Source organism: Protopterus annectens, chromosome 9.part0, assembly GCF_019279795.1.
Source record: "Protopterus annectens isolate FY-2018-M chromosome 9.part0, PAN1.0, whole genome shotgun sequence".
Taxonomy (NCBI): Eukaryota; Metazoa; Chordata; order Ceratodontiformes; family Protopteridae; genus Protopterus; species Protopterus annectens.
In genome coordinates this window covers 1,132,840,912-1,132,868,518 of record NC_056743.1, presented here as the reverse complement: position 1 = coordinate 1,132,868,518, position 27,607 = coordinate 1,132,840,912, and the positions used below count along the sequence as shown (strand labels likewise).

The following is a 27,607-nucleotide window of genomic DNA, read 5'->3' as shown; positions in this document are numbered from 1 at the left end:
TGATCCACAGGTACCAAGAGTACATCCAAGAACTGCTGAAGTATCCTCAATGCAGAAGCCTGTGAGATATCCAGCATGCCTGCAGTCTGTCTTTGGAAAATCCCCATGGCAAGTATAGTGAGGGCTGCACATACGTTTGTATCCACAGGAAATGGAAGGCCAAGCATATCCCCCAGTGCCCTCTCACTATGACTCTTACAATATCCCTATACACAACAAACTTTATCAAGTATCTCCTGAGAGCCAAAATTATAATGTGTGATTCTCTCTATATGTATTTTCACCTTCTTGGCTGAGAAGCAGCTCACACTGGGAAGTAGCAAGGCTAGCAACAAGTAACAGCATCATCACAGATTGCAAAGTCAATAGAATAGCCATAACTCTGCCTTTTATAACAAATCTGCTGACAGAATGGAAATGCATGATTATGAATCACAATAGGCAGGAGAAGGCCTCATTAGCATATGTTGTTTTCCATCACTTCTCATTTGCTTCTCATTATGACTTAAATTCTCTTACATGGTGCGTTAGTATAAGTGGTGTCTGTGAATCAGGCCTTGGCTTTGGAAAAGCTCAGGCAGCGGCGATAACCTTTACATGATTGTATAATGACTTTGAATAGTACCCATATTTTTTGCTAAACTTCCACAAACAATTTGCCATATCATGGAAATTGTACAACCTAGACATATATTGTTAGAAAGCTTTTGTTAACCAAGTTTAAGCTTTCACATGACAGCAAGAAATGAGTGCATGTTTTTTGAGATAGTTACAAAAATATGGCAACGTATGCTTAATTGTATAATTAGTAGTATAAATAAAACTGAATATCCTCAAGCCATGCAACTTACAGTGCAAGAAGATAGTTTTCTTCAACATCATCTATGGTTTCACCTGATGCCATGCAACAGTTTGTACGTCACTTTGTTTTTAAAGTATTAAGTACGTATGGAAATATTGGTGATGTTCATAGTTACTAATAAACAACTAGCAATATATCCAGTATAGTGTGATATAAAAGGACATTGACAATAAATTTTCCTGTCTCTCACCATGATAATTCACATCATACCCATTCCATCATTAGCATATAGGTCTCGCAGTTATGAAAATATGAATACAAATATGAAAATATGAGTATCATGAAGTAATACTTGGCAAACAGGGATTAACTTCTTCAGTACAGGACATCCTAGATTAACAGTCTTAGTGTTATTTTATTAATACATTTTTGCCCTTTCTAATACTGCCTATTATTAGCTGGCATGACCCAAAAATGGTCTGGATGCCATAAGAAGTTCTGTGTGTTAAGTGGAAGCATGCACAAAGGGTGCTATAGGCTTGAGTGAGTTAAAATGCTTTGATTTTGTCTTTCCTGTTTATACTTGTTGGCACAATAATGTTTTTGTAGAACATACTCTTTCAACAAAGTAATTTTAAAAATGTATTGGTTGGGCAGGTCTGTAATATGTATTAAAAAATAAAAAAAACAAATAGCGGAACCAAACCACGGCTGGAAATAGGCATAAAATTCAATCCATATACGATAAACAGAGAAACGTTTATGCCTATTTCCAGCCGGGGTTTGGTTCAGCTATTTGTTTTTATTTTTTAGTATTTGTGCTGTGTTTCACAGTGTTGTTTGGCAAACCCTTTACCTTTCCTGCTGTCATTTTTGTCTGGAGTTGTCTGTGATATGTATGCGTTTCCTTGTAACAGCCCTTTTAATTTCTACAAGTCTTTTTTGTTTCTAATGCAATGATGGGAAGGGACCCCATTCCTAAGACTAAGCATGATTAAATTTCATGAAATTAGTATTGTTTCAATCTTTGATGTTAGCAAAAGTGCTCTTTGCAGGGCCCACAATGCGACCAATAATGATTCCTGCACTTCAAATGGAGTTACATGTATGGGTAGCATATCTAAATATGACTATAAATCAGTGATAGAGAACCTTTTGGGTTTGCCGTATCAAAAGCTCCTGGCGCAAAATAATTCAGTGAACTTCACATGAGCAACAAATGCAAAAACAGTGTCTTCGGTAAGTTGAGTGTTGGTGATGGCTGGCATATCATCCAAAACGTCATGGCATGTGTCACCTTTGACACGCATGTCATAGGTTCGCCATCACTGCTATAAATTATTTTTTATGAAACTCGTTGCACCTACTGCTGTTGGAGCTGATTAGGTATCCTTCTCCCACATTGCCCTCATTTCTGCCTGCAAATCTTTGTATTTTATGGCTTTGTGTCTCTTTTTATGTAAAACAGTGTCATTACTTGGTGTAGCAATTTCAATGATCAATACTATTTGTGTCTTCTTTTCATGGACTAGTAAATCTGTTTTTCTCACATCTATTTTTTGAACTGTTGGTAATGGGTGATCCCATGTTATATAAACTTCATCATTCTCTATAATGATTTGTGAATCATGTTTCCAATACTTCTCAGATATTTAATATTGTAATGTTTACACAATCCTCAGTGTAACAGTCTTGCCACATTATTATGCCTTTCAGTATACAGTCCCTCTGCCTTTAATATATCACACCCAACAAAATGCGTGACTGCTTCCAGTTCTGTTTTACAAAACCTGCATGTGTCTGTTTCACCCACATGTTCAATGGACTTTGTAAACCAACATGTACGTACTCCACCATCCTGGGCCCCCAATATTAACCTTTCATTTTTTGGTTTAAATTCACCTCTCTTTAACCATTCCAGCATCAAGTCCTGCATGAGGTTGTTCCAGGAGTTTTATGTACTTGCAGCTATATCTATGCCTTTTCCACATTTCTTGCCTTCTCATCTGATCCTACTCCTTATATTCTTTCATTTGTTTTTTGGGACATTCAGTTGCTGTCCAATATTTCTCTACTGGTTTGATATTCATTCCCACTTGACAACAATATACTTCCACTTTAGTAAGCAGGGAAGTCAACTTAGACTTGTTCTCTTCATGTTTTAAGACTTTCACTATGTTTGGATCTAGTAAGATCAGCAGATATGTATGCAGTCCTATGAATGTAAATCTATGCATTTAATCAGTATTGAGGAGGCCCATCATACCTCTCAACCTCTTAGCACAATAAATCTGCACAAAGCCTGACATAATGGAGGGGGGCAAAGGACCAAAAATAGGGGCACATTTTAAATATTGCTCTTATAAACTTAGAAAGTTGCTAGAATAACAGGATTTGTGTAAGCATGCATTTAATGAAAGACATGAAGTCTGAAACTCAAATACATGTCATTATTTAGTGATTTTTATCCTTAGATCTTCCCAGTGATTTGTCTAAAAGCACATTTTTTTTGAGAAACAGACTAAAAATATGAGGCAAAAATCTGGACATTCTGTGAAAATTTGTACATATGAGAGGTATGAAGCCCATACTTCCTTCAGAATGAGGAATATATAATCTTGGTACACAGTGATTTTTATATATCATTTGATAAGCATAAAGCATTTTTCTTGCTTTCCTGTCCAGCTGATCCAATACTTTTTGGGGTCAGTCAATCACCTCAAACCTGTAAGTTAGTACAGCCTTGTGTTGAGAGGACTATGTGTATTAATGCAGACCAAAGTTCCTATGTGTGATGCAAGTAAGATTATAATGGCAGCTTCTTGAAAGAATGGGTAAAGTGTCTACCAGGGGGTTACAAACTGCATATATCAACAATATTTTCTCTGTACTTGAAAGATGCTGCTAATTAGTTGAAATAATTTTATTTTAAATAAAAGTGATATGCAATCCACTACACAAACATTGCAGTAAATTAAATCCAGGGCAGTAAATTGCAGAAGTATTTAATTAGCTCCTTTCACGTTGAATCAGTGACTTGAACTGCATGGCATATTGAAAATGTGTGCTTACATCTTCTGATATTTCAAGTGTTAGAAAATATCAAGGCAGCATCAATTTATGGGTGTGTACATTATCAAGTTGATCATTACCTCTGCCTATTAGTTAAGCACTAATCCATAACTGTGTATGGGTATATCAGGATTTATCCATGGTTGGTATGCTTTGATCACAAGGGTGAACACCAAGTGATTCAACAAGCTGTGGGTAAATCCTGATATACTGACAAAACAGGAGTGGGCTATTGCTATTATACAATGATGTTTAAGAAAGAAATTGCTTACCTTTCTTAATGAATGCCTTTGTTTGACGGCACTTCAGTTTTCTTCCACATTGTTGTCCCTATACAAATTTACTACTAGCATTCCCTTGCTTGCACAGTACATCAGTGCAGTGCAGGAGAAGCAATGAGGAAAAAAGAATTTTCATTGCTGTTTTTTCATGTTTAAAAACTTATAATTTTACAAGGGACAGCAGGAGAAATACAAGGAAAATCAGGTATGTTTCTGTTTCTTTAGTTTTCTGGAGTGTACCTAATTTTTCTCAAATGTTGCTGTCTCCAGTATATGTGAATTGAAAGTCTGGCTACTCAATGGTACTTTAGTGACCAGACTTTTTTGTACTGATATATGCTCAATTTACAATGGTCATGTTGGTTGGGCTGTCCAATTTTCATGCTCATTTTTGAAAAGTAATGAGCAGTCATATAATTATCTTTACCTTCAATATCCTAAAGAAAGTTGAACCTTATTATTTGAGCCTAGAGGTAGATAAAATTAGATGTCAAAAATCTTTGTAAAATATGACAAGTTCTCAGTTGATTTACTATGAGATGGTTTTAATAGCCGCTTGCTCACTGGCAAGCATACCTCTCAACTGTACAGATTTTCACAGAATGCCCAAATGTTGGCCTCATATTTTGTTCCGTTTTTCATAAAATTGTGGTTTCCTGGCAAATTAGTGGCAAATCATTAAAGACTGAAATTTGTAAATAATGACAGACACTTGAATTTCAGACTTCATATCCTTCAGAAAACCCATGCTAATGCAAAACCTGTTATTCTATCAACTTTCTACATTTGCAAGAGCAATATTTAAAAACTGTCCCTATTTTTGGGCCGTTGTCCCACTTTTATTTATGGCTTTGTTCAGATTTAAGAGGTTGAGAGGTATGCTGGTGAGGAGTTGTTTTGAAGTACTATAATTTAATTTTAGACAAAAATCCTAATACTTTGTTATACATTCTGTCCAAATGCACCAACTTTTGATTTACAGTAGTCATGTACAGTTGTTAACAAAGTGTCCAGCATTTAATAATAGAGGTCACTTTAAGAATTTTTGCAGGTGGATCTCTTTATGAATAGCTTTACATTTTCTTGAATGATATTTTTACTTTGTTTTATCAGATTTTATTCACAGTTCTATGGTAAATGCTTATCTATCCTGTGACATCCCTGCATTGGCCCAGTAATCAAGGAGCCTCAGTCCTCACCACTGTTAACAGCTAGGGGATGTACACACTAGGAGGATGACAAGTGCACACACCATAAAGTGAAATTTCCTTTAGGAGCACACAGAGATTACAGTAAGTCAGGGACTGGTTTCTCCCTCTTTCTTCAAATCCCCAGTAAGACTCCCCACTGGCACAGCTATAGGGTTAAGATCTCAGCTGAGTGGCCAAGTCAAAATCTCCAGCACCCTGACCCTATCTGTCCAATCAGTGCTTCATGCCCCTGCCCAAGTAGCTGACACACAAACACGTGCACATCCACACATGCATACACACACACACACACACACACACACACACACACACACACACACACACACACTCTTTGAGGTTTGATTCATATAAAAATACACACACACAAACACACACAAACACACACACACACACACACACACACACCCACCTGGGAAAGGGTGGCACAGGTTTACTAGCTTTGTCCCCTTCTGCCCAGACTATAAGGTAGTTCCAGCTGCCACCAGCACTATTTATCAGCTACTTAAGCCCCTTAACAAAGGGTGTCCAATCCTACTGTGTAATGTTACTATTAATCCAAATGGTAGTCTGATCAAGGGCAAGGCTATTTAGGAGTGGCCTGTACAGTGTCACCAAATACATATGCAAGTACTCTCAGAGTTTAAATATGTCTCGCAAATATCAGCCACAAAGATAGGTTTAAATATATTTAATAATAAATAATAAAAGAACAAGACAATACTCAGTAAACAAACACAGTTACTTTGGAGTTCAAAATCACAGGAAATATTTAAAACAACATTACAGGACAGTCTCAAATAAATAAAGAAAACATATAAGCTATGCTTCACTATATTCCTAACTATATCTAAGAGAAATTACTGTAGCCTAGACTTACTTACAGCAAGGCAAGTGTAGATGGTGGTGATTAGTAGATGTTCTTGTCAGGTCAAAGACAAAGTAGAAAATGCACAGTCTCTCTCTGAGAGAGTTCTTAAATTAATATCAAATATTACTGCTGGATTAGCTTGGATGACCACTTTTTGTCACCTGACTTCAGTTCCCAGGCTAAACTTTCCATTGTAGCATTTGACATCTCCTTGTGAAAAATACATAGCCTTCAGATGTTTGTAGTTGCTAGAAGACATAAAACAAAAAAAAACTCTTAAAAAATGCAGTAGGCACCCTAGTTCTAGATATCCTGTTTCCTCACTGCCTTTAAACTAACTTTTATAGCACAATCATAAATTTAATTTCAACTTATTTTCTTGAAGTTTTGCAAGTTAACTCTGTATGTTCCAGTTTCTACTTTTTGCACAGGTATATAGTTTATATACATTTCTGTTCTTTTCCAGTATGGTACACTGTGGACACATCCTTGAAGCTCAGTAGTGTAAAAACCCTGTTCAGCACACACTTCTGTATGAATCATATCAATATTCACAAATGACACAGAATTATTTACAAAATTCCAAATAGCTGGGATGACAGTGTGACATATCCTAGGATAACAAGTAATCTGTTGACAAGAAATTCATACTATGTGACCAAAGCACTGTTTTGCTACTTTTCTAAAACGTGGTTAGCTTGCTCTATGCAGAAAGCTAGATTTTTCTTTATTTCTATCTTTCTTTTCCCCAGAGCCACTGCTGCTGCTGTTCAGGAGAGCTCTTACCCCTCTTTGTTTGGGTCTTTGCCACCATTCCTCAGAACAATGGCAAAGATATACACTGACATAGCCTCCAACAGTAAGACATAAGATTAGTGAGCATAGAGATGTCTCAGTGAGGGAGGCGGTGATGGAAACAACATGGAATAAAACAGGAGAGTTGATAAAATACTGCAAAAAGTTGTATGCTATACACATACCAGTCACTGCAGTACAGCTGATGACATTATTTGTTTTGCTCCATTTGCAGACCAGTGAAGAATTAAATAAACCTTGCCTGCTGCCTAGAAGAAAGAAACAAATACTAAACCAACTGTTACCACAACACTGAAGTGGCTATACATTATCAAGGTAATTGTCACATCTGCAGTATTTTGTTGGACTATGTTTGAACTGTACCTCAAGTGTGTGAATTAGCTTTCATTTAAATGTTGATTATAAGCAATGCAGAAGTATTTCACATCATTTTTTAACAGATTGGCTCTGTAGTACATAGAATAATAGAATACTTGTATGCTTTGTTTTCAAATCCTTACCTCTGCAGTGTAGAAATGATGTAAACAGGTTGGGGCTTTCAGATCATCTGTAAAACTAGGTGTGTTGGTGTAACCTCATTATCAAGCATGGTTCCTGGGACAAAGAAAGAATCCTGAATCATGCAATACTAACCTGCTGTGTAATGCTGCTAACTACATTTTAAATTTGTCCTAGTGACATAGATATGGCCTCAACTAAGTGGTCATTTGCACTAGTTGGGATGTGCAGAGTTTTACTAGTGCTCAGTTGCACAACAGCACACATATTGCAGCTAACAATAGCAGTCCTGTCTCTGGTAGAGGAATGATTTTCTTGAATTTCCTCCTCATCCTTATCTAGGCTTTGTTCCTTCCTTGAACACACCGAAACTCCATCTGAAGCATACATTGTGTAGCACAAAATGGTGCTGACAGCACATGCCTTTCACCACTACTTTGTCCAGTTCCCATTCCCTGTAGTTCAGTCTCCAATACACATGCACTATCCATCCCAAATCCCTCCTATGGACTTCTCTTCCCAGTATGCATTTGCACCGCAATTCATAAAAACTTTACCCCTCTCCACACACACACACACACACACACACACACACACACACACACACACAATCATGCAATACTAACCTGCTGTGTAATGCTGCTAACTACATTTTAAATTTGTCCTAGTGACATAGATATAGCCTCAACTAAGTGGTCATTTGCACTAGTTGGGATGTGCAGAGTTTTACTAGTGCTCAGTTGCACAACAGCACACATATTGCAGCTAACAATAGCAGTCCTGTCTCTGGTAGAGGAATGATTTTCTTGAATTTCCTCCTCATCCTTATCTAGGCTTTGTTCCTTCTTTGAACACACCGAAACTCCATCTGAAGCATACATTGTGTAGCACAAAATGGTGCTGACAGCACATGCCTTTCACCACTACTTTGTCCAGTTCCCATTCCCTGTAGTTCAGTCTCCAATACACATGCACTATCCATCCCAAATCCCTCCTATGGACTTCTCTTCCCAGTATGCATTTGCACCGCAATTCATAAAAACTTTACCCCTCTCCACACACACACACACACACACACACACACACACACACACACACACACACACGCACACACGCACACACGCACACACACACACAAGCACACACACATGCACACACACGCGCACACACACACGCACACACACGCACACACACGCACACGCGCACACACACACACACACACACACACACACACACACACACGTACACACACACACACACACACACACACACACACACACACACACACACACACACACACACACACATACACACACACAAACACACACTTTATAATTCAGTCACATACACTGTCACCTCCCCTTACTCACCTGATGCTCCATTCTGTAGCATATACAAATCCCTACTTAGCCCCTGCACTTATAATGCACTCATTCCCAGCCTGTTTCATTCTTTTCTCTGGCATTCATAATTGCATCCTCCACTCTACTTGCACCTCAGTCCAATATTCACAGAGTATTATCATCCTTAATTCCCTTGCATCTGGGACTTGGCATGCTGAACAAAATCTCACCTCCATTCTCTTGATGTCTGTTCCCTGTCAGAGCATAACCTCAGCCTCCAGTACCTTTGCATTTCAGCCTGGAACACACAGACTGTAATTACCCCAGGCATTTTACTATCTCATACACTGACTAAAAGTACACACCTGCCTCTCTGCTGTGCATTCATTGGTACACATCTATTGTAGGACGATGCAATACATTTTATTCATGTCAGTTTCTAGTTGACTGTATTATAACAACACCCCCACCCCCATTATATTCAATCCCAGGCACAGATCGGTTAAAGGAATATCGAACAACCCTCCATAAACTTCAGTTCCTGACACAAATATAGAGACTCAACTCACTTCCAGCTCAATATTTTAGAAAGTATCAAATTGTTTATTTGTGCAAAGCATATTCCTGCAGAAACAAGCTGTTTATATTGTTTATAATTCCTTCAGCAGACTGGACAGTGTGAACGGTAGCTGTAATACTATAGCCTCAGTGAAAGAATAATGCTTGTACCATGCTTTTGCGCACTTCCACCCATACAGACCATTGAGTTCCACAATATCTTCTTTATCCCTTGCAGAGGTCAGATGTAATACCTGCATTTAAAGAATTTCTGGAGTATGGCTAATTCATGCAGTAACCCTTCCCACATCCTTCAAGAGTCCCATATCTTCATTGAAGGATAATTTGCATACTTTTCTGCAGATGAGAAACCCAGTGTGGAAGACACTGAATAAAGCTACTGGTATTTAATGACTTCAAGCTCATTGTGCCTGTGAATAAGTTGGATTGCAGTTAACACAGAATAGTGTATATTTACAATATTTGTATCAGTCTAACTATTCAGAGGATCGCAATTTTGGCTCTCAGCATTTCAAAAGTATCTCGTGACTAGTGATTTGTCAGAGGAAGAATCTACAAAATTCACACATACAGAAAAAAAAAACTTGCAACTCCACTATTGGTAGGAAGGGGTATGCTGACTATCATGAGAACTGCCTTTCAAGAATAGAGGACTCTCCAGCATGTTCCATAGTAAGGTGCCTCTTAAATGTTTTAGAACAGTAATTGAAATACACAGAACTAAAAAAAAAGTGTGATTAAGGTGAGATGTACTAACTCTAAGACAGTATCTTAAAGTATTCTTCCTGCCTGTAGTTACTGCAATCTTGGATTAGCATCTATACGTATAAGGGTATATTGGGCATAGTCCCCCATGTTGGGGGTACAGGAGCCTGAAAGTACAACACTGAGTTTGAGAATTTAATGTTATTTTGACTGAATCTGAGTTTGTTTTTCAAATTGTTAGGACTTGCATTGTTGGGTTGTGCTAAGGAGATATTGCAGAGATTTGAATGTTATAGGAAGGGTGACAAAATTTCAAGGACCAATGTATCAAGCACTAAATACATGTGTATTTTTGCCTGACAGCATTGCACATAGACTATGAAATATTTGCCATTGCAGATCACACCCCAAAGCCATGAAAGTGTGGAGCTGCATTAGAACCAAAGACACATAAGAACTATGGCATTGTATCCTAAATTATTTTAAAGCAAATTGTAAGATCTGCACAGTCCTAGATCTGTAGTGATGTAAATCACACTGGAAAAAAAAAACAATGAAGGGTAATATGTACTAAAATGCTGACATGTAGCCTTCAAAAACAAAATGCAATTTGACAGAAAGTAGCATAGGTCCAACTGATAAGTACAGCAAGCGTATTCAAACACAGAAGACTCCACAAAAACGACCAACTTAAAATTGCGAGCCTTTATTGTGAGCGCTTTCGTAGAGGTCAATGCTCCCACTTCTTCAGACAACTTAAAAGCATCAATTCCAAGCCTTATATATCCTTAATTTATATCCTTAATTATTTGATTACTTTTCTAATTATCAATTTACTGCTACTAAAAAACTTACAATAAAAACACACTAGTGCGCTACTATATCAAATACTAACACAACATATCCGTTGTATAGACAAATGGCATCTAAAATAAAACTTTATATATATATATATATATATATATATATATATATATATATATATATATATTATAAAAATGTATGCTAAATAAAAATATAAACAACGGTTATAAATAACTAACAACTAATAACTACCTACTATATATTTTTTGCAACTTTTCACATTCCAACAGCTCAACCATTATCTGCATATCGCTTTAAGCTTTAAGATACTTTTAATAGACATATATTCATTTAATCCAGGAGGGGAATATGCTAAGGTTCTTATTTGCCAAAATACTTCTTGTTCTTCCAAGATAAGCTGCCAAGGCCCTCCTCTTGGATCGTATGGTGTCTGTTGTAACACAGAATATGTGAATTTATGAGATGGATGGTCCATAATATGCTTCGCTAAAGCGTTATTAGTGTCCCCCTTGAGTATACTGTATTGGTGTTTATATACTCTTTGCTTAAACTTTCTTTCGGTTTTCCAGATATAAAAAGACGAACATGAGTCGCAAATCGCAACATATACTACTCCTTTGAGTCACGGTTGAATCTCCCATTTATAATATATAACTTGTCCCTTATCATGATAGAAATCCCTGTTTTAATTACCCTACAGTATGAGCATGCTCCGCATTTTCTCATTCCCATAAAATTAGATTGAATGCCCTTCATATTACTGATGTTTTTTCTCTCCACTATATTTTTTAGGTTTGGGCCCCTTCTAAAAGTAAACTTGGGTCCTATACCCAATGTTTTACTAATCATATGGTCCTCTAATATAATGGCCCAATTCTTGATGAAAATGTCTTTAATCTCCCTAGAATCAATGAAGAAAGTGGACAAGAAGTTCAAAGTAAGGTTATTGTTTTTACTTAATTGACCCCTATTATGTGTACCTTTTTGGGATGGTGTATCAATACTATTTTGGTCCACCTTACTAGAGACAAGGGACTTAAAATGTCCTGTTTCCCTCTTTGCTCTAACTTCAAGTATAATGCCCGTCAATAAGTTATTTGGATAGCCTCTCTTGAGGAACATTGTTCTCAATTTTTCACATTCCTCAAGAAAGCCATCGACATCAGACACCATCCTTGCTGCCCTTACCAATTGACCCTTAACAACAGCTTTCTTTTGGTGGTAAGGGTGACAACTAGAAAAGTGTAAAAGGAAGTTAGAATGTGTAGGTTTTCTATAGATTGTAGTTTTATACTGACATTTACTCCTATCCTTTGATACTTTTACATCAAGATATGTAATGGTGTCGACACCGACATTGTAGGTAAATTCTAGGAAATCAGTCATGGCAGTGATATCAGTTATAAAATTATCTATAAGTTCAACTTCCCCCTTCCAAATGAGACACATGTCGTCTCGAAAGTGGGTCTACCAAAGGACATTCTGTTGGAACAAATTGTTCTTAAACAAACAAGATCATTCCCAGTGGGCCATAACGCTATTAGCACAGCTGGCCCCACATGGTGACCCCATGGCCACCCCTGTGTTTTTTTCGTTATTAAACATGATGTAATTATTTGATAGCACAATATCAAGCAACATCTCCACTAAGTACACTTTGTTATCCTCAGCTTTGTAGTAGAGCATGAACTCCCTTGTCCATGAAATGCCCAAAGCGTGAGGAATGACAGTATATAAATCTTTTACATCAATAACCACAAAAATGTATTTGTCATTAAATTCTAACTTATTTATGTTTTCCAAAAAGCTCCAAGAATCCCGGCATAATTGTTGTTCTTTACTTAGTAAGGGTTTTCAAGTACTATCTATACATTTGGCACATGCATAAGTTATCGAACCTCTACCGTCCACTATAGGCCTGAACGGGGGGTCCATTAAACTTTTGTGTAACTTTGGTGTGCCAAAGATTATTGGAATTCTAGAAGTTGGCATAAACAAATACTGGAATGTGTCTATATCTATAGACCCTTCCAAAAACAAGTCATGAAGCATCCCCCTAATTCTCTTATAAGCAGTGTTAATTTCGTTAAGACTCACAAGAGTATAGGTGTCTGAACTCAAATACTGATACATTCTTCTTTCATATTCTAATTGGTCCATGAACACTAACCCACCTCCCTTATCGGGAATCATAATTCTAATATTGCAATAATTCAACAATTTTATGAAATCCATTTCCTCCTTGCTAATATTAGTTATGACAGATTTTTTGCATTGCACATCCAATAATGCCGTTAAATCAATTTCTCACATTTTTTCAAATATATTTAAGGAAACCTGTAGGGGGGGTTTTGAATACAATAGATACCCTAAGTGTGTTAGTTAACGAAGAATTAGTTCCCATTAACACTGCCAAATTCAAATTGCGAACAGACAATTTAAGATCCACAATAGTTTTTACAACATCACCTCTTCGATCGGGGACAAAGGACAAACCATTTGCGAAAAAATCAATCATGTTCTGTTCTATATTAAGAACAGTATAGTTAAAGATTTTAAAGTCCCCCTGCGAACTTAGAAGGATGTTAGGTCCTTCCAGTTTGTTTACTGTTATCTCCTTCTCTGGTTTTTGCGATTTTTCCTCTGGCATTGGTTCTTGTTGTTGTCTCAGTTGTTGTATCTTACCCCACTGCTCCTCCGAAAACCCTGGCCATTGTTGACACCATTTTGGTCATTATCGTTCCCCCTTTCATAATAGGGACTCTATCCTTGGGCGTTGTTACTTCTAATTCTCTCACTACGACGCAGTGTTGGAGACTGCGTGTTCATATTATGAGCCCTTGAGTCATTGTCTTCGGGTGTTGTATCGGTCTCATGGTTTAATGAGCCCTGGGGTAAATTTGTATTAGATACCATTGGTGGTGGGGGATATGCTTTCTTATTGGCATACTCTTTGAGATCCCTATCGATTTCCCTTTTCTTATTAATCAACAACTTGTTCATTGTGGCATCAATGCTAGTAAATATCCTAGCATAATCATATTTGTACTTAATGAAATCACTGTCACCACAGATGGCATGTTCTAAAACCTCAAGCTCAGATTTAAGATTATTTATCTCCCCATTATAAAAATTACTTAAGGCCATATGATTAGTAAAACTTTGGGTATAGGACCCAAGTTTACTTTTAGAAGGGGCCCAAACCTAAAAAAATATAGTGGAGAGAAAAAACATAAGTAATACAAAGGACATTCAATCTAATTTTATGGGAATAAAAAAATGCGGAGCATGCTCATACTGTAGGGTTATTAAAACAGGGATTTCTATCATGGTAAGGGACAAGTTATATATTATAAAAGGGAGATTCAACTGCGACTCAAAAGGAGTCGTATATGTTGTGATTTGTGACTCATGTTCGTCTTTTTATATCGGGAAAACCGAAAGAAAGTTTAAGCAAAGAGTATATGAACACCAATACAGTGTACTCAAGGGGGGGACACTAATAACGCTTTAGCGAAGCATGTTATGGACCACCCAACTCATAAATTCACATATTCTGTGTTACAACAAACACCATACGATCCAAGAGGAGGGCCTTGGCAGCTTATCTTGGAAGAACAAGAAGTATTTTGGCAAATAAAAACCTCAGCATATTCCCCTCCTGGATTAAATGAATATATGTCTATTAAAAGTATCTTAATGCTTAAAGCGTTATGCAGATAATGGTTGAGCTGTTGGAATGTGAAAAGTTGCAAAAAATATATAGTAGGTAGTTATTAGTTGTTAGTTATTTATAACGTTGTTTATATTTTTAACATACATTTTTATAATATATATATATAAAGTTTTATTTTAGATGCCATTTGTCTATACAACGGATATGTTGTGTTAGTATTTGATATAGTAGTGCACTAGTGTGTTTTTATTGTAAGTTTTTTAGTAGCAGTAAATTGTCAATTAGAAAAGTAATCAAATAATTAAGGATATAAACTAAGGATATATAAGGCTTGGAAGTGATGCTTTCAAGTTGTCTGAAGAAGTGGGGGCATTGACCTCTACGAAAGCGCTCACAATAAAGGCTCGCAATTTTAAGTTGGTCATTTTTTGGGAGTATTCTGTGTTTGAATATGCTTGCTGTACTTTGTTTTACATTGTTTTTTATGTTGGTTTGGTAGTCCAGTTTCATGGCAAGCGAAAACGGAAGCAGCTCTCAATCCTTGTTTTCTCAGCAAAATGGGAGTGCTGAGGTTTCTGCTACTATTTCCCCAGAAGCGAATGCTGTTGGGAATTTGACTGCCTTGGTTAATGTGTTATTAGGAAGAGTTGATGCTCTTTCACAGAAGCTTGACTAAGAAGTTAGGACTCAGGGGAGTCCGTCTAGGTTGAATTCAGAATCAGAACCTTTTTTCCACCCTCCAATGATGGTCAAGTAAGTGGGGCCCATGGTACACTTAACATGTATGTATTTAACTTAACAAGGCTGTATGTTTGCAGTGTCATTACAGCTGTGTTTATCAGCGTTTTAATGCATCATGCTGTATTGTCCCTATTTTGGTTTTAGCATGTATATTACGAGAGGCGTTTTCATTTTTTACCTTGCACTTTACATGTATAGTTATAGCTAACTTCTTGGATCCCTGATCATTTGCCTGGGTCCTGGCTCCTGACGGATTTTGAATTGGTTGATTTCATGCAGAATGGAAGTGGTTTGAACACCTGTTTTGGTTGGTCTCTGAAACTTCCTAGCGCCTGTATTTAGTAAAGGTGAGTGGGTTGCAGTCTGCGATCTGATTGTTGTTTATCATTATATTTTTTTATTACATATTTTCTATATCCCCTGTTCTAGCTTTCACCTGCTGTATTTTGAATATAGATTAGTAGGCTTTTGATGTTAGATGGGCTGATTTCCGTTGGAATTGCTTTAACACGGTTGTTTCATATTGCGTTAGTAGATGCTCGTCAGTTTACGTCTTCTGTGTTTGCCAGCCGCAGTTGTCAGTAGGACATTACCTGTTACTTGATTGTTTTCAGTTACCTTGGCTGGATCAGTAAAGTCCTTTGGACCGGACAGCATTATGAGTTACTGGCTAAACATGTGATCGTTCTCTATATGTGATTGTCCTTGATCTAGCTTTGGTGATTATGTGAGTGTTGTAGGCGTCTTTCATGTGAGATATGAGGTAAGAACAGGGCACATTTGTAGCTGTGATTACCGCTAGTACCAGCTGACATTGTTTTGGTGTAGATGTTTGTGAATATGCTATCAGCCACATGAGATCATGTACGTTTTGTATATTTTAATAGCAACAACAGTTTGCTGTTTTTATTCTTGCACTGTTAATTGCCGCGTTTTTTGCATTATCTATCAGCTTTGCCTGTGTCATAGTTTCCTTATATCATGCTTTTGATGTAAGTGAGCATACAGGGTTTGTTTGTTCGATCGGAGCCTATACACAAAGGAATTGAGTACGTGTTTAGTTAGCGACTCCATCAGGAGTCGTGGAATACACCTTCAGATGTACTTATAAATAGAAATATGGTATGTTTTTATTTGGAAGCACCGCTTCTTTGTTTCATGCTCTGTGCATTGACCCTGAATTTGCATAGTCTTTTAGTGTTGCAAATTGAGAAGCTTAGTTGGCTCATATAACTACATTAACAGGCTTCATTGTTTCATTTTTGCTTAGCATAGTTTGTCTAAGGCAACTTTGCCTTAAAATAATTTTTTAAATGTTTTTAAACTGTTTTTATTACTTGTTTTTATTTTTCTAGTATTGTATCTTTAATTAAAGACATGCAGGGATAGACTGTTTGTTAGCAATTATCTAATCAGTGTTTAATTAGTCAGTTTGCGCGCCAAAAATCTTTTGTATAAAAGGCTGCATTTATTAATGTCTTATTACACCTGAAGAAGCGTAGTATAGCTACGTGAAAGCGCTTGTGTGTTTTTGTTCCAAACAAAGAAGCTTCCTTGACCAGTGACTATCTCCGTGTGGTGACTCCAGTGGATTTTGTGTTTTATTTATAACGTTGTTTATATTTTTAACATACATTTTTATAATATATATATATAAAGTTTTATTTTAGATGCCATTTGTCTATACAACGGATATGTTGTGTTAGTATTTGATATAGTAGTGCACTAGTGTGTTTTTATTGTAAGTTTTTTAGTAGCAGTAAATTGTCAATTAGAAAAGTAATCAAATAATTAAGGATATAAACTAAGGATATATAAGGCTTGGAAGTGATGCTTTCAAGTTGTCTGAAGAAGTGGGGGCATTGACCTCTACGAAAGTGCTCACAATAAAGGCTCGCAATTTTAAGTTGGTCATTTTTTGGGAGTATTCTGTGTTTGAATATGCTTGCTGTACTTTGTTTTACATTGTTTTTTATGTTGGTTTGGTAGTCCAGTTTCATGGCAAGCGAAAACGGAAGCAGCTCTCAATCCTTGTTTTCTCAGCAAAATGGGAGTGCTGAGGTTTCTGCTACTATTTCCCCAGAAGCGAATGCTGTTGGGAATTTGACTGCCTTGGTTAATGTGTTATTAGGAAGAGTTGATGCTCTTTCACAGAAGCTTGACTAAGAAGTTAGGACTCAGGGGAGTCCGTCTAGGTTGAATTCAGAATCAGAACCTTTTTTCCACCCTCCAATGATGGTCAAGTAAGTGGGGCCCATGGTACACTTAACATGTATGTATTTAACTTAACAAGGCTGTATGTTTGCAGTGTCATTACAGCTGTGTTTATCAGCGTTTTAATGCATCATGCTGTATTGTCCCTATTTGGTTTTAGCATGTATATTACTAGAGGCGTTTTCATTTTTTACCTTGCACTTTACATGTATAGTTATAGCTAACTTCTTGGATCCCTGATCATTTGCCTGGGTCCTGGCTCCTGATGGATTTTGAATTGGTTGATTTCATGCAGAATGGAAGTGGTTTGAACACCTGTTTTGGTTGGTCTCTGAAACTTCCTAGCGCCTGTATTTAGTAAAGGTGAGTGGGTTGCAGTCTGCGATCTGATTGTTGTTTATCATTATATTTTTTTATTACATATTTTCTATATCCCCTGTTCTAGCTTTCACCTGCTGTATTTTGAATATAGATTAGTAGGCTTTTGATGTTAGATGGGCTGATTTCCGTTGGAATTGCTTTAATGCGGTTGTTTCATATTGCGTTAGTAGATGCTCGTCAGTTTACGTCTTCTGTGTTTGCCAGCCGCAGTTGTCAGTAGGACATTACCTGTTACTTGATTGTTTTCAGTTACCTTGGCTGGATCAGTAAAGTCCTTTGGACCGGACAGCATTATGAGTTACTGGCTAAACATGTGATCGTTCTCTATATGTGATTGTCTTTGATCTAGCTTTGGTGATTATGTGAGTGTTGTAGGCGTCTTTCATGTGAGATATGAGGTAAGAACAGGGCACATTTGTAGCTGTGATTACCGCTAGTACCAGTTGACATTGTTTTGGTGTAGATGTTTGTGAATATGCTATCAGCCACATGAGATCATGTACGTTTTGTATATTTTAATAGCAACAACAGTTTGCTGTTTTATTCTTGCACTGTTAATTGCCGCGTTTTTTGCATTATCTATCAGCTTTGCCTGTGTCATAGTTTCCTTATATCATGCTTTTGATGTAAGTGAGCATACAGGGTTTGTTTGTTCGATCGGAGCCTATACACAAAGGAATTGAGTACGTGTTTAGTTAGCGACTCCATCAGGAGTCGTGGAATACACCTTCAGATGTACTTATAAATAGAAATATGGTATGTTTTTATTTGGAAGCACCGCTTCTTTGTTTCATGCTCTGTGCATTGACCCTGAATTTGCATAATCTTTTAGTGTTGCAAATTGAGAAGCTTAGTTGGCTCATATAACTACATTAACAGGCTTCATTGTTTCATTTTTGCTTAGCATAGTTTGTCTAAGGCAACTTTGCCTTAAAATAATTTTTTAAATGTTTTTAAACTGTTTTTATTACTTGTTTTTATTTTTCTAGTATTGTATCTTTAATTAAAGACATGCAGGGATAGACTGTTTGTTAGCAATTATCTAATCAGTGTTTAATTAGTCAGTTTGAGCGCCAAAAATCTTTTGTATAAAAGGCTGCATTTATTAATGTCTTATTACACCTGAAGAAGCGTAGTATAGCTACGTGAAAGCGCTTGTGTGTTTTTGTTCCAAATAAAGAAGCTTCCTTGACCAGTGACTATCTCCGTGTGGTGACTCCAGTGGATTTTGTGTTTTATTTATAACGTTGTTTATATTTTTAACATACATTTTTATAATATATATATATAAAGTTTTATTTTAGATGCCATTTGTCTATACAACGGATATGTTGTGTTAGTATTTGATATAGTAGTGCACTAGTGTGTTTTTATTGTAAGTTTTTTAGTAGCAGTAAATTGTCAATTAGAAAAGTAATCAAATAATTAAGGATATAAACTAAGGATATATAAGGCTTGGAAGTGATGCTTTCAAGTTGTCTGAAGAAGTGGGGGCATTGACCTCTACGAAAGCGCTCACAATAAAGGCTCGCAATTTTAAGTTGGTCATTTTTTGGGAGTATTCTGTGTTTGAATATGCTTGCTGTACTTTGTTTTACATTGTTTTTTATGTTGGTTTGGTAGTCCAGTTTCATGGCAAGCGAAAACGGAAGCAGCTCTCAATCCTTGTTTTCTCAGCAAAATGGGAGTGCTGAGGTTTCTGCTACTATTTCCCCAGAAGCGAATGCTGTTGGGAATTTGACTGCCTTGGTTAATGTGTTATTAGGAAGAGTTGATGCTCTTTCACAGAAGCTTGACTAAGAAGTTAGGACTCAGGGGAGTCCATCTAGGTTGAATTCAGAATCAGAACCTTTTTTCCACCCTCCAATGATGGTCAAGTAAGTGGGGCCCATGGTACACTTAACAGAAACGGATGTACTGAGCAAAGATGAAGTAACGTTGGATCTGCACCTATGAACATGCCAGTGAATGTACCAGGTAATTCTCAACAGATACCCTCTAACAGTGGTATTCCCTCCATGCCGAATTTCCTCAATAACAAAGACTTTTTTAACAATGTAGCGACCAATGAGGAAGGGCATGAACACAATGTAACGATGAGTAACATCACTGAATTACTTAACAGTTGCGATCAGAAGCTGTTCAAATGCTGTAAATTACAATTGGAAACAGCATACTTCCATGAATGTATTTCCAAAAAGATTGTTCCTAAGGGGTTGCGACAGTGGAGGTACCCTGTTGGGTTGATTGAAAACTCTATTTTCCATCAAGAATTACTAGCCTTATTTGATAAACAAGGCTTTGACTTTTTGCACGCCTTAAGTAATTTTTATAATGGGGAGATAAATAATCTTAAATCTGAGCTTGAGGTTTTAGAACATGCCATCTGTGGTGACAGTGATTTCATTAAGTACAAATATGATTATGCTAGGATATTTACTAGCATTGATGCCACAATGAACAAGTTGTTGATTAATAAGAAAAGGGAAATCGATAGAGATCTCAAAGAGTATGCCAATAAGAAAGCATATCCCCCACCACCAATGGTATCTAATACAAATTTACCCCAGGGCTCATTTAACCATGAGACCGATACAACACCCGAAGACAATGACTCAAGGGCTCATAATATGAACACAGTCTCCAACACTGCGCGTCATAGTGAGACAATTAGAAGTAACAATGCCCAAGCACAGGGTCCCCATTATGAAAGGGGGAATGATAATGACCAAAATGGTGTCAACAATGGCCAGGGTTGTCGGAGGAGCAGTGGGGTAAGATACAGCAATTCAGACAACAACAAGAACTAACGCCAGAGGAAAAATTGCAAGAACCAGAGAAGGAGATAACAGTAAACGAACTGGAAGCACCTAACATCCTTCTAAGTTCGCAGGGTGACTTTAAAATCTTTAACTATACTGCTCTTACTATAAAACAGAACATGATTGATTTTTTTCGCAAATGGTTTGTCCTTTGTCCCCGATCGAAGAGGTGATGTTGTAAAAACTATCGTGGATCTTAAGTTGTATGTTCATAAATTGAATTTGGCAGCGTTAATGGGAACTAATTCTTTGTGAACTAACACACTTAGGGTATCTAGTGTATTCAACCCCCCCTACAGGTTACCTTAAATATGTTTGAAAAAATGTGCAAAATTGATTTATGGGCATTATTGGATGTGAAATGCAAAAAATCTGTCATAACTAATATTAGCAAGGAGGAAATGGATTTCATAAAATTGTTGAATTATTGCAATATTAGAGTTATGATTCCCGATAAGGGAGGTGGGTAGTGTTCATGGACCAATTAGAATATGAAAGAAGAATGTATCAGTATTTGAGTTCAGACACCTATATTCTTCTGAGTCTTAACGAAGTTAACACTGCTTATAAGAGAATTAGGGGGATGCTTGATGACTTGTTTTTGGAAGGGTCTATAGATATAGACACGTTCCAGTATTTGTCTATGCCGGCTCCTAGAATCCCAATAACCTCTGGCACACCGAAGTTACACAAAAGTTTAATGGACCCCCCCCCCCGTTCAGGCCTATAGTGGACTGTAGAGGTTCGATAACTTATGCATGTGCCAAATTTATAGATAGTACATTAAAACCCTTACTAAGTAAAGAACAACAATTATGCCGGGATTCTTGGAGCTTTTTGGAAAACATAAATAAGTTAGAATTTAATGACAAATACATTTTTGTGGTTATTGATGTAAAAGATTTATATACTGTCATTCCTCACGCTTTGGGCATTTCATGGACAAGGGAGTTCATGCTCTACTACAAAGCTGAGGATAACAAAGTGTACTTAGTGGAGACGTTGCTTGATATTGTGCTATCAAATAATTACATCATGTTTAATAACGAAAAAAACACAGGGGTGGCCATGGGGTCACCATGTGGGGCCAGCTGTGCTAATAGCGTTATGGCCCACTGGGAATGATCTTGTTTGTTTAAGAACAATTTGTTCCGACAGAATGTCCTTTGGTAGACCCACTATCAAGACGACATGTGTCTCATTTGGAAGGGGGAAGTTGAACTTATAGATAATTTTATAACTGATATCACTGCCATGACTGATTTCCTAGAATTTACCTACAATGTCGGTGTCGACACCATTACATATCTTGATGTAAAAGTATCAAAGGATAGGAGTAAATGTCAGTATAAAACTACAATCTATAGAAAACCTACACATTCTAACTTCCTTTTACACTTTTCTAGTTGTCACCCTTACCACCAAAAGAAAGCTGTTGTTAAGGGTCAATTGGTAAGGGCAGCAAGGATGGTGTCTGATGTCGATGGCTTTCTTGAGGAATGTGAAAAATTGAGAACAATGTTCCTCAAGAGAGGCTATCCAAATAACTTATTGACGGGCATTATACTTGAAGTTAGAGCAAAGAGGGAAACAGGACATTTTAAGTCCCTTGTCTCTAGTAAGGTGGACCAAAATAGTATTGATACACCATCCCAAAAAGGTACACATAATAGGGGTCAATTAAGTAAAAACAATAACCTTACTTTGAACTTCTTGTCCACTTTCTTCATTGATTCTAGGGAGATTAAAGACATTTTCATCAATAATTGGGCCATTATATTAGAGGACCATATGATTAGTAAAACTTTGGGTATAGGACCCAAGTTTACTTTTAGAAGGGGCCCAAACCTAAAAAATATAGTGGAGAGAAAAAACATCAGTAATATGAAGGGCATTCAATCTAATTTTATGGGAATGAGAAAATGCGGAGCATGCTCATACTGTAGGGTAATTAAAACAGGGATTTCTATCATGATAAGGGACAAGTTATATATTATAAATGAGAGATTCAACCGTGACTCAAAAGGAGTAGTATATGTTGCGATTTGTGACTCATGTTCATCTTTTTATATCTGGAAAACCGAAAGAAAGTTTAAGCAAAGAGTATATAAACACCGATACAGTATACTCAAGGGGGACACTAATAACGCTTTAGCGAAGCATGTTATGGACCACCCATCTCATAAATTCACATATTCTGTGTTAAAACAGACACCATACGATCCAAGAGGAGGGCCTTGGCAGCTTATCTTGGAAGAAAAAGAAGTATTTTGGCAAATAGGAACCTCAGCATATTCCCCTCCTGGATTAAATGAATATATGTCTATTAAAAGTATCTTAAAGCTTAAAGCGTTATGCAGATAATGGTTGAGCTGTTGGAATGTGAAAAGTTGCAAAAAATATATAGTAGGTAGTTATTAGTTGTTAGTTATTTATAACGTTGTTTATATTTTTATTTAATATACATTTTTATAATATATATATATATATATATATATATATATATATATATATATATATATATGTATATATAAAGTTTTATTTTAGATGCCATTTGTCTATACAACGGATATGTTGTGTTAGTATTTGATATAGTAGCGCACTAGTGTGTTTTTATTGTAAGTTTTTTAGTAGCAGTAAATTGTCAATTAGAAAAGTAATCAAATAATTAAGGATATAAATTAAGGATAAATAAGGCTTGGAACTGATGATTTTAAGTTGTCTGAAGAAGTGGGGGTATTGACCTCTATGAAAGCGCTCACAATAAAGGCTCGCAATTTTAAGTTGGTCATTTTTTGGGAGTCTTCTGTGTTTGAATACGCTTGCTGTACTTTGTTTTACATAGTTTTTCGTGTTGGTTTGGTTTGGTAGTCCATCTGATAAGTATCAACAATCAGTGAAGATGTTGATTAGCAAATTTAGTAAGCTGATTAGATTAGACATAATCTGGTGATAAAAACTTCTAGATGGAGGACTTCTGAAAGTAATACTTGATTGTTGGAATATAAACAAGAAGAAACAGATATGCAGATACATGCAAGTGGGGAGAAAAAGCACAATAATATCGCCAAAAAATTGAACTTGTTGCTATACAAGAGCTGAGACATACGATGAAAGACAATTAACAGAAATGATATAGCTGTTAAGCCAGAGAGAAAGGCAGAGAAGGAGCTTGAGGTTGATATTGCTATACAAAAAAGTTTTGAAAATACAGGTAGTGTTACATAGGAGTATTTTTTGTTTTGTTATCCCTCAGCTTTATTCTTTCTGGCAATGCCCCAGTACATTACTAGGTCTACCAGCCAGCCTATCCTACTGAATGATCTCTGCTCTATGGCTTGGGCTGGCATGTAACCTAAGGGCATTCTGGAAGGTCATGCCATTGACTGTTTTCCCTGGGTGATTTTTTTCATTTATGACCTACCCCTTAGTATCATCTCCTCTCCTGCAAATGTTATTTCTGAGGGCTACTCACCCCTTTGGACCATGCCTCCACTCAGGAAATGCCTAGACAAATGCCCTCTCTCCTATGATGGGCACAACCAACCCTCCCTGCCAGTTCCTCAGATGTCTGAGCAAATAATAAAACCCAGGTTACATGGGCTATAGTTGCGGCTTTATCCCTCTTTGCCACAGTGTTGGTGAGATATATAGGGATATTGTAGAAAAAATAGTGTTGGATATTAAAACATGGACAGACTGTCAAAGAAGAAGATAAACTGGAGACAAGGTTATGTGCATAAAAGCAAAAAAAAAAAAAAAAAAAAACAAAGGGAGGTTTAAGGAATTACAAAGTGAGGAATCTAGGCTGACTGGGTCTGTCTTACAGTTTCTATTGAATGGATTATCAGGCTGAACTTTTTACCCTTTGATTTTAAGTTCTGTATTTGTAAAGTATAGCCAAAAAACAATCCACTCATGTTTTACACATGAAGTCAGAAAGAGACCAAAGCATGGCATGTCTACAGCTAGTGATGTTTGGCTATACTGGCCTGAATGTACCCATAAAGACGTAAAAAGTACAAAGTCACAGGCATTCAGAGGCCATGTAGCTGAAACACCGGTATAAACACTGGTTTAACAAATGTCAAATAAATAAAAATAAGTAAATGTCCTTGAGGAGTAATTGCATTCATCCTCTGAGCCTCCACTACAGGAGGTTTAAGGTATTACAATTTAAGACTGTAGCTTGGCCGGGTCTTTCTTGTAATTTCCTGCAGTTTTTACTTAATTGCTTGTCTGTGTGACTTTTTAACTCTTTGGTTTATATATATATATATATATATATATATATATATATATATATATATATATATATAAATGTCTATATATGCTGTATGTATGTATATATATATATATATACATATTTATATGGACCTATAACATTTGGTTGAATGACAAATCATGGAATCCAAATACAGAAGTATATTAAGATGTTTTTGCCAGTGTTTGGGGTTACCTATAAATAATTCCTGCTGATATGGTTCCTAATTGCTTTAAAGTTGTGATTTTTATGTGTGTAGAATTTCTGTTTTTCCATAGTTGTAAAACCATGGCATTAATATATTTAACTAAGGGGTTATTGGGCATAACCCCACCGCATGAAGGGTGCATGCTTTACTGCAAAAATAAAATGTTTTGAAAACATGTCTCTTGGGTAATTTTGAATGTATGGTATTTCAGTTATTTATAATTCATCTAAATTTCAATAATTTGTATTTAGTTGAAATGGGAGCCTGTTGTTCTGATTTGTGTGCATATATATACTTACATATGTATATGTGGATCTACTTCACTTGACCTAAAACTCATTTGACTGACACCCATTTGACCTAAATTTCAAATGACTGACAACTCATTTGAATGACACTCATTTCACCGACAGCTTAGAATGCTAAATTTCAACATACCAATAGACATGCACACTCAGAACACCAATAACTAACTCTTTCCAGAACTTAAAAACTACTATTTAACCCTATTAACAGAAAATGGACAATGTGCAACCAAATTAACCACCCCCAGTTATATATACTAACTCCAGGATTGCACTACAGTGAGGAAAATGAGATATACCTTTAACTTGCCTTATAATACTCTACACACTGCCACTACTACTGGGAATGCACAAAACATTCGCCAAATTACTTTAGATACTTCCCATAAAAATATAAAAAGAAAAACCCACATTTAGAAACACTACAACACTACTTTCTACACGACTATCAATATTCTGACAGTCAGCACTATAAGTTACAGTAATTCCTTTTATCACAAGCAAGTCACAGGTGAAGGGAAACCCATAACAAGTCTATATCTGAAATGTCAGTGAAATGAATGATTATCAGTCAAATGAGTTGTCATTCATTTGAAAATTAGGTCAGATGGGTGTCAGTCAAATGGGAGTCAGTCAAATGGGAGTCAGTCAAATGAGTTGTCATTCATTTGAAAATTAGGTCAGATGGGTGTCAGTCAAATGGGAGTCAGTCAAATGAGTTGTCATTCATTTGAAAATTAGGTCAGATGGGTGTCAGTCAAATGGGAGTCAGTCAAATGAGTTTTAGGTCAAGTGAAGTAGACCCTTATAGGCGTATCTATATACCTATAGACACACACACACACACACACACACACACACACACACACACACACACACATATATATATATATATATATATATATATATATATATATATATATATATACTGGACAGAGTCAAAGTTTATGAGTGGAAAACACCCAGCCTTCTGGTTCTGAATGGTCTTTTGATGTGTGCATATGCGAAGTGCACAGCTTGTCTTGCATTTGCTGTTTACAGTGTATGGAACAAATATTCTAGAGTGCTGGCAGGGAATATGTCTCATGTGTTGTTACTTCTTATTCAACAAAAGGTATTTTAAGCAAGTTCGGGAGGTTGCAATGGGGGCTAGTCTATTCCTGTCTTTTGCTAATTTAGTATTAGTGTGGTGGGAACAAGAAATAGTTAAATGCTCATTTTTAACAATATAGTGTTATATAAATGTTTTGTGGATGACCTCCTTTTAATGCAAATTTGAAGGTAGAAGAAGATAGATTCATGGGTGAACTTAATGACACTTGATTTTTTAAAGTTTAAGGTTAATGGAGTTGGTAGAAATATATATTTTTTAGATGTCAGTTTGGAGTGAGATTTACATAACAAAGAAATGAATAGTAAAATTTACAGAAAGGAGATGTTCTTGAAGAATTATTTACACTTCAAAAGTTGCCACCCAGATTTTAAAAAGAAGAATATACCTCGGGGGCAAATAATCTGTGCATCTAGAATGACCACCAAAGAAAGTGATTTTTTAAGTGACATCATTCAATTATTGAAATGTTTAAGGAAAGCGGGTATAACGATGAATTGTTATACAAAGTAGCTTGAGAGATATATGACAAAAGAGAGACTTTATTTAAACCAATTTTAAAGGGAGAAGAAAAGAAAAACAAAATATAATGATTGGGGTCCAACTTTCAAGCTAGACATGTCTGTTGACTTTATTGCTATAAAGGACATCATTAGAAGTAAATGGAAAATTTTGCAGGGAAATAACAATGTATGGAACTTTGTTTACCATAAAACAAGATGTTTTAAGACAATTTTAGAAAAATCTGATACTTTATTAAAAATTTCACAGACAGATAGGGAAGTAGGTATGTACACCTGTGGTATGTGTAAAGCTTGTATGTTTATTTATGTCACTAAATATATTAAAACAGAAAACATGAATTTTACTATTTATTTAAAAGAA

The 27,607-nt window shown here is 36.3% G+C and overlaps 1 protein-coding gene across 4 annotated transcripts in view; it reads left to right on the top strand.

Annotated features, from left to right (window-relative positions):
* Window positions 1-27,607, top strand: part of LOC122811859 (protein CTLA-2-alpha-like) — a 249,742-nt gene that overhangs the window by 129,034 nt on the left and 93,101 nt on the right. For all 4 annotated transcript variants that reach the window (XM_044083982.1, XR_006366309.1, XR_006366307.1 and 1 more), the window contains exon 4: window positions 7,265-7,365. In XM_044083982.1, coding sequence (XP_043939917.1) covers window positions 7,265-7,345 — 81 coding nt within the window. In that variant the 3' untranslated portion in view covers window positions 7,346-7,365. Of the gene's footprint in view, window positions 1-7,264; window positions 7,366-27,607 lie in introns of those variants that run through there.